This window comes from Lissotriton vulgaris, chromosome 12 (genome assembly GCF_964263255.1).
Source record: "Lissotriton vulgaris chromosome 12, aLisVul1.2, whole genome shotgun sequence".
Lineage (NCBI taxonomy): Eukaryota > Metazoa > Chordata > Amphibia > Caudata > Salamandridae > Lissotriton > Lissotriton vulgaris.
Genome location: NC_141700.1, coordinates 694691728 through 694709562, shown reverse-complemented (window position 1 = coordinate 694709562; position 17835 = coordinate 694691728). Strand labels below are relative to the sequence as shown.

At 44.9% G+C, this 17835-nt stretch overlaps 1 protein-coding gene across 4 annotated transcripts in view; it reads left to right on the top strand.

Moving 5' to 3' along the window:
* Positions 1-17835, top strand: part of CMIP (c-Maf inducing protein) — a 559349-nt gene that overhangs the window by 342129 nt on the left and 199385 nt on the right. For 2 of the 4 annotated variants that reach the window (XM_086945891.1, XM_086945890.1), the window contains exon 4: positions 3547-3669. The exons of the other annotated variants lie outside the window; for them this stretch is intronic. In XM_086945891.1, the coding sequence (XP_086802017.1) occupies positions 3547-3669 (123 nt within the window). The remainder of the gene's footprint in view (positions 1-3546; positions 3670-17835) is intronic. 4 annotated transcript variants of the gene reach the window in all.

The window sequence follows — 17835 nt, the reverse complement described above, 5'->3', positions numbered from 1 at the left end:
CAGGTGGCTGAGCTGGATTAAAGTGCACGCATAGTGCTGCGTGCGAGTCCGAGAGCAGGAACAGATGGGGCACAGTAGAGATGGACTTGGGGTACCTGTGGCAGCAGGGAGAGCAGAAGAGGGTGCAGCAGGGAATGCTGAAAGGTGCTGTCCAAGCTGGTTTACAGCTACCATGCCCATACAGCAGTGGTTCTTAATTTGTCATAATACCTACTCAGGATGTACCTTACTGTTTAGAAAATTAAATACTAGATTGATGACGTATCTACATATTAAAGAGCACAATTAAAAATTGAACATTTTAAAATGATCTGTAAATATGAAGGAATTTGAAACTGGAGGCTAAAATTCAGTTGGTGTCCTTACCTTAAGTTGAGGGAGAAGCGCACATAGAGCAAACAGTAGTATTCACTATTGATCATCTCAACTCAACTGCAGCAGTAATGTGCACCAACAATAATAGAGGATGCATTGGGGGAAAAAAGACAACATGATATGCTAAAGTCTAGCATACTGCTTTATCCTTTAGAAAAAAAAAATACCATTTTATAAACCTCCAACCTTCCCGTTAAAATTTCAATTTTTGTTTACTCTTTTGTTCTTGAATTAAAGAAAATATTTCATAATTTGTGCATTTCTTTGTTGTATACTTATTTTGTAATTGTGTGTGTTTTTTGAGGTTCATATCCTAGAAATTGCTTAGGCCCGGGTCCCCAGGTTCTATTACTCATTCAAACGGAGTCAACAGAAGTCAAAAGGTTAGGAAACACTGCCATGCAGGACAAAATCTAATTTAAAGAGATATACAAACCTTTTTCAGAGTTATCATGTGGTACCACCGGACACTAATTGTGGGCATTAAGAAACAACAAACCACAAGTCTGACTAAGTGGGCATAAGTCTGTGTTACAAGGACACAATTGTTGAATATTTTTTTATTTATTCATTTACATATATTTTTACCTCCGGGTTTTTGGACCCTGCATTGGTTCATTTCTGTGTCAGAGTGGGCGTGAGAAAGATAGAGGTTTCTTATAAGGAATAACGAGGAGGGCTTGGAAAACTGAGGAGTGTAGCAGGCACCGGTGCTCTCTTGGTGAGAATGGCCGCATCCTTAGCAGCAAAGGTTGTCAGTCCAGGAGTCCCTGGGAGAAATAGCCTTGGTAGTGTGTAATTGGAGATTTTTTAAGGTACTTGGAGTTGAGTACATGGTGGGAGTTGGTTTTCTTTCTGTGAGATGTCCTCAGAGAACCAGTTAGCTCTTGTGGCTGTTTTTGCCCGAAACTGCGCCATCATTCGGGCTCCAGAAGATTGGAGCCTTCTTGTTGATTGATGGTCAGTGGGTTTGCCTTGCAGGATGACTTTTTATCAATCTGTTATTGAGTCTGTAGACCAGAATTAGCAACAGGAGCTTGAAGCTGCTCCATACTAAGGTCAGATGAAGACCATGTGGTAAGCCAGAAGTACACATCGCTGCATTGATTATGTTGACAATCATCCACTCCATTTGTCCTTTAATAGACAATAATAATGTACCTCTCAACACTCCCTCATTTGTACGATGTCTTAATTATTGCACTCATCTTCACCTTACATAAAAACAAAATGTTTCACGTAGATTTTTCAGTGTGCTCACTGTCCTTTGTTGAGCTTTTTTACTCGGTATGTGAACAAGACATCCACTTACTTAACCAAACACAATTCAGTGGAATATGTCTAACATTTTAGATACAAGAACTTCCCTAACTTGATTTGCTCCTTCACATTGCCCTCCTTCAGGCCTTGGATTTCAAATACAGCTATTGTCTTGTCCCTGCAAAGGCATCCAAATCTATAAGCAGTCCCACATGTTTACCACGCCGGTGTGCTTCCTTGGATGTGTATCGTAACAGATGTGCTAGCACATGTTTGTTTGCACATGGTTCATTCTCTGATCCTCCACTGTAAACAGGCCACCTCCTCTTCCGATGGAAGAACCCCACGGTGCCTTCTACCTTGAGATTTGTGCACGCTCATGTTTTCCGGTGGCACTTGTGTTTCCTTTGCCACTTAATTGAGGTTTACGTTTTCCAGCACATGCCACCATTTCCATACTTTTTCTACCTAATTGCTTCACTTTCAGTCTGTTTGTCTTCTTTTTCTGGGTTCTGAATACACACACCCTCTTCCTTTCGGGGCGTAGTCTTTTCCTTTGGACCTATCTAGATGTTTATTCTGCAGTCTGTTGCAATTCGGAACTCTCAGCTGTGATTCAGATCTTGCCCCCTCTCTCTGTTCTTGTGCTGTAACTTCAATTCATCTTTTTTTCTGATTTCTCTTGACTACTTTCTTAATTCCATTTTCTCTTGTTCTTTTCTCTTTCTTGAGTCTACTTATTCTCACATATCTAAACTGTCTTCATATACTATCCTCTCTAAGACCTCCTGGTGTGTTTTCCTTCCTACTTTTATCCTTTCTGGTCATGTGTCAGATGACCTTTTCTGCATGCATAATCTCTTTGCCTGTGGACCATCAGGTGTGGTTTTTATCAAGCCTTGCTAGCTGCCCTCCATCCTGTGTTCAGATAGGTGCTGCTGACCTGCACCTTACACCATGGGTTCCACCATCTTCATTTCACTTGGACTGGTCGCCATGGCAACGGCACTTCTCTACTTTCCTTCTCTTTATTTTTACTTGTCTGGCCTCCCTGCATTTCCGAAGGCACTGTGACACAATCTAAGCGCCTAAGGGTGTTGCCCAGGGGTCTCAAAGTGCATAGGAGTAGACACCAGAATTTAAACAAATTACTTGTTTCAATTTCAACCTCAAGTGTAAACTCTACAAATATTTGGAATCACAAAGGTTTGCAGAGGCACATTAATATACTGTTCATTGACCAGATCTATGGAACAAATACAACTTTCAGTGGCAAACATAGCCTTTAGTAGATGTCATATACAAAAAAGATGTTAGCTAGAAATGGAGGGACGTCACTCTTAAAAACCCTTGTGAATATTGCTCAGAATGTGTGGCCTTGAGCTCTGGTTCTATATCCTGCTCTAGTGAATCACACCCGTTTTGTCTGTTTATCGTTGCTCCAGTTACGTGTTAGTTCTTGTTTTACACATCAAATAAAAAGTGCAGAAATAAACTTTAACCCAAAAACTAAACGCAGAGTGACCAATTTTCAAAGTCTTAGCAAAAACATCCCTTTCAACAGACATGGAAAAATCTGAACTCGATTAAACAATGTTTGTCTCTTGTGAAAGACTGTTTGTGATGTCATTTGTAAGACTTGTGCAATGCCATGTCGTTGTTTAACATTCCAAGAACATCCTTGTCTCGTTCTGTGGGGAAAAGTGGGGCCTTTGTATTAAAACCTAACCCGGTACAACAGTGGGTCAGGTATATTTTTGCACCATTCGTCACAAAATGCCAACAAGAGAGTGTGTCACATTAAATGCACCCAAAATATTGTAGTCTTACACCTGCAACAGGCAGCGTGAAGTACAAGATGTTAGACAAAGCTCGAACCAATAATCATTATTGTTTATTCCATTTCTGTAGCGCGTATGCAACGAGGCCTCTCGGCGCTGTGATGACAAATGCCACACCCCTCTCCAGACCGCTGGCGTGAGTCAGGAGGTAACCCCTACAAACTGGGAGCCAGTGGAGATGGAGCATGATGAGGTGATTAAGGATATAAAAAGGGCACTAAAAAAAGTTTAACTCACAGAGCACAAAAAGTTACTAACATGACCATGCCAGTGATGTCATTACGCTTGGTTTACGGCGCACAGTACTCCTGCTGCTGGTGGCTTGTCACCCTGTTTGATGGCATCTACCCTAACCCCCTGCACACGTTAACATTGCAATGGTGGCATATCAAGTGACTATGAGCATGCCTTGGACTTCCTGTTTGTGACGCTATGTCAATAGTCCTCCATCATAAAATAACATAACATGTTTTAAGGCACCATCATTTTGGCATATGCGTTGCTCATAATTGGCAGATAACCAAGTGCTGTAAGTAATCTCAATAAAGGTAGCCTTTGTGGATTTGTGGGCGAGTAGGAAACAGGATATAAGTGTATTTCGCTTTTGGAGGATACTCTTATTTTCAGGAATGGGACTGTAAAGCTATGAGATGCAATGTCAGTGGATACCTGCGGCAGTACACACTATATAAGCCATCTCACAGCACCACAGCCAAGAGCTCAGAGGGAGGACAAGCATTTTAACCTTAAGTGATGCTTGAATCCATGGACCTTTGTAGGAATGTTTGCATTTAAGTGGTATGTGTACTGTGTAAACCTTGACAAAAGGAAGCTAAGCGCTCTTCAGGGTCAAAGGCAAACATGCCCTGATTGGAGTGGAAGCAGTGTTCTGAAACTGTAGCCGGACTGTTACTTTGTTGTGATGTAGAGCCCTTTAAAGAGGCATGTCTTCAGCGTTCTGCTAGATTGGAGCAAGGCTGGGGGTAGTCATGATAATATAGGAGTGTTGTTCCAGATCCTGGGTGCATGAATGAAGATGGCCTGTTGCCATGCTTTTTTGATTTTGAAAATTGTTTGTCTCCACGTTTGCACGTCTTCAGCTGCTGAAGTGTTGATACCTACCAGAGGTGGTAGGCTTGTCAGTCAAATAATCAGGGATGTTGGTCATGAGGAATTCTTTTATGGTGTGTTGAGCTTAAGGTCTGTGCTCTGAGTCGAGATCTGTATGAGAGGAATTCAGTGTTTGAGGAGCTGAATATCTGAAGAGAAGTAGACTTTCATGGAGAGTTTTGTGTCCTCGGCATATTATTAAACTGTGATTGTGTTAGTGATGAGTAGACTCTTAAGGGGCTGAATGTAGAGGCTAAAGACAACTGGTGAAAAGAAGGAACCCTCGGGTGATGGATCTTCTGGGATCTGGAAGGTGGCTCTGTGAATGAAATGGTTTTAGTTGGATAGGAAGGAGAAGCAGTGAAGGAAGTTGCAGGGGAATCGTATCCAAGAGTTTTGGGGCATGGATGAGCATGGGATGATCAAATATGTTAAAGGCAGTTAAGTGGTCTGTAGCAGTTTCAAGAGACCTGGGTCAACTTTATTGGTTGTCCGGTGTGCATCGCCGGTAGTTGTAATCCAGATGCCTACTGCTGCAAATGATTTTAAGCCACGTTGGTGGTCATGCAGGAAATGTTTGGTGTTGATGTGGTTTTCAAGTGTTAAATAGACTGCTTTTCAATAGTTTTGCCGAAGAAGTGTGTGAGAGTGATGGGTCCGTCATCGGCACTGGAGTGCCTTTCTTCTGGAGTGGGATGAACTTTTCTCTGTTGAAAGCTTCCACAAAGATACCTTCAGTGAGAGAGAGATAGACTGTGTTGTGTACGGCTGGGAAAACGTCTTCACAGAAACGTTTGATGATGTTTGATGGGGCGGGGCAGGGTTAGAGGTGAACTCATGCTTTTGGGTATTAATGGAAAAATCTGTGAAGGATTTGAAGGTTTGTTCTGTTTTGGGCTGACCTTTGAATGTTGCTTTTACTTTGAGCATAGTCAGGGAGATGATGAGCTGGTGGATCCAGTTCTACAGTTGGTGATGTCTAGAAGACGAGGTTGAGACTCTGACCTTTGGAGTGTGTTGTTCAGGTGGCACGCTCTTCCACATAGTGTGTCAATAAGAAGGATGTTTTTTTTTTCCTGTTTGAGTTCTTTGAGATCTTGAAGACCAAGAAGGGTGGCTGGGCATGTTTGACCGATGAGGTCTGTGAATTCATCTTTGAAGTCCTTTTCTTTTTGGGGTGCCTGCATCTCATCACAGATGGTAATTAGGGCTCACCGGGGATGTCTTTTGCTAATCCTGGCTCTTTTTTGTTACTCTTCGTGTTATCTGTGCAACCCCTGGCTCAGAGAACTCCGAGGCAAGACCTTAGAGTACGCAGGGCTTACTAAGAGCTCTGTTTACTCTTGGTAGTTCTCACTCATTGTCCCTTTCCTTGTACTCCAGTAATTTCCTTTTCACAGCAAATTATCTAGAGGAGAGTTAAAAAGGTAGACAGTTCCGCCCTCTCCAATCTCATCAGAATGTGGCAGAATTAGGAAGAGCCCAACATAGACTTATTTGAAGATGAAACTACATGTGGCATGCAGGTCTCACTGGCTTCCTCAACATCCATGGTGCCACTGTGCCAGAGTTCCTTTAGGTCAGGGCTACTCCTGCTATGGCATAGTGGAGACTCCATTCTCACATCCCTCCGACCTCTCCGGTGCTGGTTACAATCTAACGGTATGTGAGAAAGTGCAGGTGATGCTGTAGAAAGGACGGTCAATAGCATAATGACTGCCTGCTTCCATGGGCTCTGCTGCCTCTCAGCTCTGATCTCTAGGTGGCCCTTCAAAGGGAGTTGGTGATCTGGGTGGAATTGGGTTAAGTGGGTAGCACATGGGGGCATGTGAGGTAAGCAAATGGGAATCCACTCTGAAAAGGGGCTATTCCTGAGATTATGGAACTGTAACAACATATGGGTTATACTAAATGTGTGGAGTGATTTCTGCCCATATGAGGCTTTATCTGTTGCAGTGTACATATATGGCTGTATCTGAGCATATAGATTTGTACTGAGCATTTGGTAACTATACGTGAGCACACAGAGCTGTACCTGAGCATATGAGACAGTACACTGCATATGGAGCTGTACCAGGCTCATAAAGATAGACCGGATTAGTTATATATCCAAGCAAGATAATTTGGAGCTCCATCAGCACCTATGATGCTACACTTAGTACACACAGCTTAAAAGTGTGTATATAGGACTGTACCTGCATATAGAAGGCTTCAGTAAACAATATGGCTACACCTGCGGGTCTGGAACGATACCTATGCATATGATTTACAATTTGCATACAGGGCTACCCTTGCACATATGAGGCTAAGCTGAACCTCTGATAATCTATCGAGACATGTTGTTTTATTGCCATTTGTATAGTGCTTACTGGCATTATCATGGGACAGTGGAACTATACTGGTGCATATGCGGCTCAAACTGCACATATGAAGCTACACTTATGCTTTAGCGCTAATTCTTACAAAAGGGATCTATACTTGGGAGTCAGAATGAAAATACATTGCTGCATTTGGACATTTAAAGCTATGCTTGATGACGTGAAGATAGCCACTGCATTTGAGGATCTTCATGCGCTTACGAGTCTGAGTCTCTGCAAATTCTAGAGTGCTGTAGATAATGTCTTTGGGCGCTAACACTGCAAAATAAGAAATGACTGCATACTCTAACACACACTACACAGTTAGTAAGAAGATATGAATTGATATCAAAGCAACAAGGGTATTTTCCGGTACTTTGTATCAAGATGCAAGAAGTAACTAACAGCTTCTAGCTTCGGCCATTCAGCTTCTATGAACTTTCAGAAGACCAAAGCATTTGAGGCTGCGCCTAGGCATTTATCTTCACGTCTGTCTTATTTGAGGCTTTATCTGGCCTTTTGAGACTAGAACTCTGCCTTTATGATTGTACATGGCCATGTGGTGACTGTATCTAGAATATGATGATGGTGCCTTAAACAAGCTCATGACACAACCGACAAGGGATGCTTAGAGGTACAGGAATTTACAAGCACAATGCAGTTCTTTGGAGACAAAAAGATACGCTTTAGACAAAACATGATCTAAAATCATAAAGATGTAATATAAAATAAAGGTGTGCGTGTGAAAACAAGAAAAATCCATTCAAAATGATCACTTAGGTTTTATAAAAAATGTGCCAAAATATACAGCATAAACATTAGTCTTATTGGGCTAAGGATCTATTAACGTTTTATGATTTTTTTTTTAAAAAGAGTAAAAGGGAAAAACTCATGAACATATAGCCTTTTTTTAATAGTTGCATTCTTAACGAGATGTCCTCCGTGACTCAGGGTCCTGGCGCAGGCCGAGGGGCATGGGTTCATCAACCTCCCGAGTAGGGCCATGCTATGAATGAAAGTAACTGGAGATCAATCATTGTTAGGAACTGTGTATCCCTTTCGCAGCCTTTGATAGCCCAGTAAAAGTTGTGCTAAGCAAACCAAATAGACGGGTTTCTAGGCACTTTGTAAGGATCACATCTGGCAGGTCCCTTGCCCTCCAGGCTTGGGAAGGTTTCCAGGTGAAAATGACTCATCCCCAGAGTTCTTGTGAAAAGCAGGTCCCGGCATGGACTTTTCACTGTCGGCATCAGTATTCTTGGAAACAGCTTGTCAGGGACTTCAGACCTCGAATGAGTCAATGTGTTGGTGCCCAATCTGGCATTATAAGGCACATGCTACCTCTGGATTGGTGGGCAGTTCAAACCCACTAACTATTACCTTCCTGCACCACCCACCACTTGAATTCGTGGGCATTAAGAAATCTCTAGAGTTAGCCTGACTGCAAAGTTAGTCTCATGCCACACAGTTAGTGATTTCAATTTTGGCTTTACTCAGCTCTTTCAGGCTCACTTTCTCTCTGTTTTTTTTCTCCATCTTATTCACTAGCATTAAAGATCTGACAGCTGAGTCCGGGGTATTGGTACAACCCTCTGACCCTACCTTATGTGGTGACGTCATATTTAAATGTGCCTACCTTTTGCTCCTAAACAAGCAAAGTACTTCACTCATACTGCCCCATTAAGGAAAAAATAAATACATTTCTTCTGTCAAAAAACTAGACGAGTCAATGTGGAATAATTTCCCAGGAGAACCGGCTCTCGTAATCCCAGATAGGACTAATATATTGGATTCATTTTTATTTTATTGGAGAGTTTTATATGGGTAGACATGGCACCGTAGAAAAGTCTATACACGCTCTGAGGTTGAGGGGCATTTACAGGAGGAAAATGGGCGTACACAGCACAGGAGAGCAGAGACAGGGTGACAACAGTACAGGCCCAAAGTTAGAGGATTTCTGGGGTGGATAGGATTTTGGAAGTTTGAGATGGTGAGGGTGCAGACTTCCTTCCTGAGAGGTGAGTGGGTCTCCCCTGGAACGGGGGTTGTTAGAGAAGGTGAAGGGAAGCGAAGAGAAGGTCTGTCTTGTGGTCCACTCATCCGTCGGTCCTTTGGTCATTTCACATAATGTCTGCCTTCCCCTCTTTGTAATTTAAATAATTGTGGGCAGCACGAAGGACAAACAATAGGAAATATGTCTTTGAGTTAATGTAAACACTTACTGAGGCTTTACAAAATATTCACTTCAGAAAAACTCCGCTCACTTTTAGAAATGGATCATAATCCAGATTAAACGTTTTTTCACTAGATTGAGATCTTTTTAAAACTGGTACTAAGAGGCCACCATAGAGATTTTACATTATGAGTTTGGACGTGTGATGTCTTGTTTTTAATATACGGCATCTTGTGGCATCGCGCTGTGGGCCCAAGGGCACCACTCTGTCACTGTACTTCAACATACTTTGAAAGGGAGCATTTGTGGCCAGGCAAAAAACTTGAGCCTCATTTCATTGAACATGTGGGATCAGAACCAGAACTTGCAAGTGCAGCTTCTAGACTCCCGTTTTACTCTCATACGCGATATGGTTACAGAGAGATGAGGGAATCATCCTTATACCTGAAACCCTCAGGGGCTTAGTCAAACTTCACAGGCCTCAATTCTCAGCTCTGGTCAGTGCTTAATCTTTAGGGGAAAAGAAAAAAGCAAGCAAAGGGGCCTAAAGTTTTTCTCAAGAGCTTGTCACCGGCATTGCTGAATGACAGGTTGCCTAGTACTAACTAAATACTAGGACCGACTAGTCTTGATTACAGCTCCTTCCTCTTTGTTCCACCACACTTCACTTCCTGTCTCCTTATCCTACTCTTGAAGGTTCCTTTTCAACCTTTCCATCTCCATTTGTGACTGTTTTCATATCTTTCTGTACCACTTTCTTTCTCCATTTTTATTTTTTGCTTTAGTTCAAAGTTGTATAATGACAATTAAGTCTTAGTGCCCAAAAATGAATGCCAACGCCCACTGCCTAAAATGCAAAGCATAATTTAAGCCAGGGCTAAGGTTCATAAAAGGAGTAATGAAAGACAAAATGTATTGGTACAGCAGAGGGATGATGGGTTCCCTACAGCTCTTACCCTTATTCCTACCTGTTGGCTACCCGTAACGCTATGCTGTCCCGAGTTTAGATAGTTAGTATTACAGAAGAACTTGTTGGCCTAGTTCAAATTTGGAGGTTCCATTGGAATTTGCAGCATCTTTGTCTTTTTTTGGGTCGAGCTCACACGACAGCACAAGCGGTCTGGTTGACAGATGTATTGTTGGCTTTCCAAGATCTTACAGTGGGCTCAAAGACTACTCACTGCTTAGCATTGGTTGGCTTAGTTGGCACTCTAATTTGCTGGCTCCATATTCAATGGCTTGCGTTGTCTATCTTGTATGTATTCCTCTACTGAGCACAGCCTATTTACTTGTGTCCTTCTTCTGTTCACTTTTAGGGAACATTGTTTTCCTTTTCAGTTAGACAGCCATAGAGAGCGTGCGTTTTCCAGCTGTCTTCCTCATTTACTTCTCTCTCCCCTCTGGCTCCATGTTGCTCTCTTTTGCCTAAGTGCTTCTATGGTATTCTGTCCCTCTTGTGCTTTTCTCCCGACCTCCTTCTTCTATTATCCCCCTAACCTCCCCCCACACAAATGTGGTCCCCTTATTTTTTTGTTGCATGTGCTTTTACATTCAAAATCTTATTTTTTTTCCTATTTACTTATTCGGGTGGCGCCTGCCATCTAGGATTGGAAAATGCAAAAAAAAATCTAAGCAAATGGCACCTGCGTCATTCCTTATGTACGCATCTTTGGAATGATGTGACTGTCATTGATTTTATTTTGATGATGCTGCACAGTGTTCCGATGCTGTACAACACTGCCAAGAGCACTTGGCAGAGCCAGTAGATCCCAAAGGCGAGACTACTGGCTTTGCCATTGCTTTTTGTTAACTATCAACAACGTATGATTGAATTGTACAAAAGAGGAAGACTGTTACATAAGAATAGTCATTTACGGATGATTGTTTCAAACTACATCATTGATGATAAACCAGTAAGACCATAATGTCAGATGTGTCTGAATTGCATTATACACAGAATAAAGTACATAAACCGACCTCAGTGGTCGAACCCTTTAGAGGGATCTGAGGTCAAAACTAACATCTTCACCTACCTCTGAGGTTGCACCGATGTGCCTTATGCACCAAGAAAATGCCCACCACTGATGCTGTGCCCTACTACAGATTAATGTTGGATTAACCATAAACACAGACATCACAAACATCAGAGGCTTCTGACATGGAGTGCATTGCATGGCTTGCGCAGTACAACCACGAGGTGTGCATTTGTAACTACATAGTGTGACTCTGGATTGGTAACTGGGAGAGGGACAGGCATTATATGACAGTAGAGTGGAATGGGTGAGGATCAGGCATTGCCCGACTCTAGAATGGTAACTGGGAGTTTGCCAGGCAATATATGACAGTAGAGTGGAATCGGTGAGGATCAGGCAATGTCTGGATGTAGGCTGGTAACATGGGGACGATAAAACGGTCTGTGACTGTAAAACGATATGGGTGAAGGCCTGGCAATGTATTCCTGTAGAATGATGACTATAAGAGAGGGACAGGCAATGTCTGGCTTTAAAATGCCAATTGGGAAAGGGTCAGATGATGTCTGGCTGTAGGATGTAAAATGGTTTCTCTTCCAGGGGATCCTTATCGATAGTCATAAGCATTAGAATATTCCCGCCCATGCGCGGGACCCCGGAAACAATATATTATATGTGCCCCACATATACATATACATATATATATAAATATATATATATATATATATATATATATATAAAATTAAGCAATTGCAGCCAAATAAAACAGTAGAGCTGGAATATGCTGTGAAGAATTTCCACCATACATGTGTATTAGCATTAGAAACATGAGAAACAACACCAATGCTTGTTTAGAAACTGTTTTAATGCTTAGAAAGCAGTAGAAATTCTTATAACACACTGTAAGCATATACAGCTCCCAGGCTGCATTGCAAATACCCAGTCTAAAAAGACTGAAAAGCTAACCTGTAGCTGCATGTACCAAAACTGACGCTGTGCCTTTAAGGCACCTCTGCCCCTAGCTTCCCATCATGCCTCAGGGGTTACAGTTAGGTCAGTTGTTCTTTCCGGCTCCTTCAGGAAGGACCCTGGATACACAGCTCCACACTTTTCTGCCTTTTTCAGTCAGAAAATCTTCAAAAGAACAATTTTTTGATTTACTTTGACTTTTAACATCAGGGTCAAGTAAATAACTGCTTTGTAGTCGATTTTTTGTGAGGTTTTCCTGTCAGGATGCCCTCATTATTTGATGATTGCCCTTCTTGTGGCCACAAGAAGGCAAAAACGGACTCTCATGAGGTCTGTATTTTATGCTTGCCAGAGGATCATGATCCTAAAGACTGTTCTCATTGTAAAAATCTGTCTGACAGAACTCTTAAAGACAGAGAGAGGAACATGCTCTATGGTCTGGCCCAGAGATCCATGAGGGGAAGATCTACAGAGAGGAAGAGTTCAAAGAGACCTAGAACTCCCTCCAAAGGCAAGTCAGAACGTCCATCAACCTCAGCACCGGGCTCGGCGCTGAAAAAACAGCATCTGATGGACAGTTCGAGAGAAAAAGCTCCGTCGACGTCTGGACCGGCGTCGATGAGGAAATCGTCGTCGAAAAGAAGTTCACCGACGTCAAAGAAATCTCCGCCGTCGTCAACTAGGCGACGATCGGCGTCGAGAGAAGCCACGAGATCGCCGTCGACGAGAAGATCGGCGTCAAGACATAAGTCAACTCCGCCGCCGTCAACCAGGCGACGGTCGGCGTCGAGAGACAGATCACACTCGCCGTCGTCTCAACGTCGACAGGCTTCGAAGAGTGTGACACCTCCGCCGATGTCTCCACGGAGGCGCTCGGCGTCGAGGATGTCCGATCCTCCGCCGTCGCCACATGCCAGGTCGACGTCGACGACAGGACACCGTCGATTACCATCTCCGTCGCCGACAGACCAACGTCGGTCGTCGTCGAGACCTCTGTCGACGGCAGGGCAACGCCGTTTGACGTCGAGACCTCAGTCGAAGGCAGGCCAACGCCGTTCGACGTCGAGGGAGAAGACTCCGTCATCGGCTCGACATCGCCGGTCGACGTCAAGAGACCACGGGTCATCGTCGAGGCGTTCGACGTCGAAGGTTATCACTCCGTCGACGCCGCAGAGGCGTCCGACGTCGAGGGAAAGACTTTTGAGACGTCTTCCAACACCGGTGAGACGAAAATCTCCTTCAGTGCCTTCAACTATTCTAGTGACGCAATCGGCTTCTCACCATTCCTCCTCAAGTACCTCTAGCTCATCGAGGTCCTCTTCCAGGAGTAGAAGTCCGTTGCCCCAGCGAAAGACAACACTCTCGCCAAGATGGAATGCTCCGTTGAGCAAGTGGAAGGATTCTGGAGCTACGGAGAGGCTGCGAAGATATGTAAGCCCACTTCACAGGTCACCTCTTCAGAGACTGATAGAAGAGGCAGACAGGCAGAGTCCTATCAGGCACCGATCACGCTCTCGGGAGAGGAGAGCGGAAAGTTTGCATACCCCCAGGGTCTCCCGATCACCACGGAGGGAGCAGCCCAGGTCTCGAACACCGAGAAGGGAGGTACGGACTGAGAGATCGAGATCTCCACGAAGGGAGCATCAGAGAGAATCACGTTCTCCTCGAAGGGAAGAACGACCGAGAAGATCGCCAGTGAGGAAGCAGAAATCTCACCACAGGAGAAGGAGAACACCATCATCCTCCTCTTCATCTTCTTCTAGATCTTCTAAAGGGGATTACTCTCCAACGCTGGCAGACAGCCCTCGCTCCAGAGCTTCCCCGCTTGACGACGTCAACACATACCTGGACGTATTACAAAGGGGTGCTCACAAACTTAATATAGAGATGGCTGTTCCAGAGGTTTCCACTACTGTGATTTTTGAGACCCTTCGTCACAAATCATATTCACGGCCTTTGCTCCCATTGGTTCCAGGGATAATGGACCCAATCAAAGAGGTTTTCCTCACACCAGCAACGATCAGGGCGGTACCGGCACGTATCCAGAAGAAGTATAGGCCGGCCGACTCAGATCCAATCTTTGTTAAAGGAGAGCCTGCGGCGGACTCAGTTATAGTAGCCTCAGCTAGGAAGAATCACACAGTCGCTCCTTCTTCTTCAGTTCCTCCTGACAAAGACAGCAAGACGCAAGATTCTTGGGGACGCAGGGTATGCAGCACGGCAGCTTCATCCCTGAAAGTCTCTAGTGCATCAGCCCTTCTCGGAAGGTACGATAGAGCCCTATGGGACTCCATGGAACGATTCAAAGAGAAATTGCCCAAGGAGGACCAGAAGGACTTTGAGGAGACAGTGACGGAGGGCTGTTTGGTGGAGAACCAAATGATTAGTTCATCTGCAGACAACGCCCTTCTAGCAGGACATAACTACTCACATGGAGTATGTGCGAGGAGATCTTCTTGGCTGCGTTTAACTGGTCTCAAACCAGATGCCCAACAGCGCATCCTCAATCTACCTTTTTCAGGATCTTCACTCTTCGGGGAGCATGCCGATCAGGAAATGACCCGCATGAAGACAGAGTTGGACACAGTGAAGGCGGTTGGTCTGGAGAAAAAAAAAGAGCCGTTCAAACGACGTTTCAAGACCAACAAGAACCGGGGAGGCCAACAGAGGGTTCAAACCCCTCAATGGTCCCAAAACAAGCCACAAGGGAAGGCGCAATACAGAGGAGGAAAATCGGGCAGAGGCGGACATCATCAGTCCTCTACCACGCCTAGAGGAGGCAAGGCCTGAGCAGTGGCTTCCTCTGGCGCCGTTACCCACTCCAGTGGGAGGAAGTGCTTCGCAACACCTGGCAGAGTGGGTCAGCATCACAAAAGATCGGTGGGTGCTGAATATACTGCGCAATGGATATGCGCTACGTTTCCGGAAGAGACCACAACCGATTCCTCCAAAAAAGACTCACTCGTACCATCTAAAACTCCTCAAAAGGGAGGTGAACGTCCTCTTAAAGAAAAACGCAATCGAAGAGGTACCCCCATCCCAAAGGGGGAGAGGAGTGTATTCAAGGTATTTTCTAGTCCCCAAAAGAGACCAAGAGGACAAGTTCAGACCAATCTTGGATCTTCGAACCCTCAACAAGGTGGTAGTCAAAGAGAAGTTTCTAATGCTAGCACTTCATCAGATATGTCCTCATCTACAAATGGGAGATTGGATGTGTTCGGTGGATTTACAGGACGCGTACTTCCACATTCCTATAACACCAGGTCATCGGAAGTACTTGAGATTTCTGGTAGGGAACAAGCATTACCAGTACAAAGTGCTTCCCTTCGGACTCAAATCCGCACCAAGGGTATTCACCAAGTGCATGGCAGTGGTAGCGGCATTTCTACACAAAAAAGGTCTCTTTGTGTACCCATATCTAGACGACTGGCTTCTGAAGAGTCCATCCCCTCGTCAAGCCACCAAAGACTGTCACCTGTGTCTCCAACAACTACACAGGCTCGGCCTTCACGTGAACACAGAAAAGTCGGTCCTGCAGCCCACGCAAACTATCCACTATCTGGGAGCAATTCTAGACACAAAGTTAGGAAGAGCGTTTCCTTCGCAGGAGAGACTATCTTCCATGGGGCAGAAATGCAAAAAGTTACTTCAGTTTCCTCGTCCAAAGGTGCGAGAAGTAGCGTCTCTGTTGGGCTCCATGGCGTCCTGCATCTTCCTAATACCAAACGCCAGGTTGAGGATGCGGCCTCTACAAGAGTCTGTGGAAGATCAGTGGGACCAAGCGACAGGAGATTGGGAGGATCGAATCATCCTGTCTCAAGCAGCACTGACCTCAATACAGTGGTGGACTCGCCCTCGGAATGTCCTGCAGGGAGTCCCTTTTCAGCAACCTCTTCCTTCGCTGTCTGTGGTAACGGACGCATCTCTGGAAGGCTGGGGTGCTCACATGGGTCATCTTCAGATTCAGGGTCGCTGGTCGACCAACCTCCAGACATATCACATCAACATGCTGGAACTTCGAGCAGTTCATCTGGCGCTCAAAGCGTTCCTTCCAGCAATAACAACGGACAAAATCCTGGTTCAGACAGACAACACTACAACTATGTTCTATCTGAACAAGCAGGGAGGAACTCGATCTCGCCCTCTGTCTCTGGAGGCGCAGACAATCTGGCACTGGCTTCTGGCTCGGGGACTGTCGGTGGTGGCAGTGCACCTCCCAGGCGAGCTAAACACAAAAGCAGACGCGCTCAGCAGGCACTTCGAAGATCAGCCAGACTGGGTGCTAAACGACGAAGTAGTCGAAGAACTCTTCCGTTGCTGGGGTCGTCCAGACATAGACTTATTTGCGGACGACGAAAACGCCAAATGTCACGCCTTCGCGTCCAGGTTCCACCGGCCAGGAACGCAAGGGAACGCTCTCCTGCTGGAGTGGACAGGAATTTTCGCCTATGCGTTTCCTCCTCTGGCGCTGATTCCGAAGGTGGTGGCCAAGCTCATCAGATCGAGCATGGACATGATCCTGATTGCTCCGGATTGGCCGCGACAATGGTGGTATCCAGATCTGTTACATCTGTCGCTGTGTCCACACAGACGCCTGCCGTGCAGGCCAGACATGTTGAGCAAAATGACCGGGAGGATCCTGCATCCCAACCTCCCTTCGTTGAACCTGACTGCATGGCTCCTGAGGTCTTGCAATATGGACACTTGAATCTGCCTCCGGAATGTATGCATATTTTAAGAGAGGCAAAGAGACCTTCCACAAGGGCGTCTTATGCGTTCAAGTGGAAAAGATTTTTCATTTGGTGTAAGGACCATGGCTTTGATCCCACCAAAGGACAAGAAGAGGTAGTCATCCCATACCTCCTTTACTTAGCTACATCAGGGTTGAAATACGCTTCTATTAGGGTTCATCTATCCGCAATAGTAGCGTACAGGAAATCACCGACACAAACATCGTTTTTTCAAGTCCCAGTGGTTAAGGATTTCCTTCAGGGGTTAAAGAAGGTCTATCCCCCTGTGAGAAATCCTTCTCCTCCCTGGGAGTTGAACCTGGTTCTCTCCAGGCTGATGTCTACACCGTTTGAGCCTATACACAAGGCCTCCTTGCAGCATCTCACTTGGAAGGCGGCCTTCTTGGTGGCAATAACCTCTGCTCGCAGGGTTAGCGAGATACAAGCACTCTGCACCAAGGAACCTTACACTGTGTTTCACCACAACAGAGTAGTAATGAGGGCTCATCCTTCTTTCCTTCCAAAGGTGGTCTCGGAATTTCATATAAATCAGACGATTACCCTTCCTTCGTTCTTTCCTAACCCATCGACCCCAGCTGAGAGGTCGCTGCACTCGTTAGATCTTAAACGGGTACTAAAGTTTTACCTAGAGAAGACGAAGGACACCAGAAAGACAGACCAACTCTTTGTCAATTATGGTCCAATGAGGACGGGGTTTGCAGCAAACAAGAGATCCATCTCCAGATGGATTGTCTCCTGTATCAGGCTAGTATACCAGCTAGCTGGCAAACCTTTGTTACAATCACCCAAAGCTCATTCCACTAGAGGAAAAGCAGCCACAATAGCGTTTTTTCATGACATTCCTATGTCAGAAATATACAAGGCTGCAACATGGAAATCAGTCCATACCTTTACAAGGCATTATTGCCTAGAGTCTGATTCCAGAGCGGAGTCTCAAGTAGGGCAAGCCTCCTTGAGAAACCTATTTGGGTAGAATAAGGCCTACTGTTTGGGCCTACGGATATGAATGTTATCTGTTGATTCCTTTGC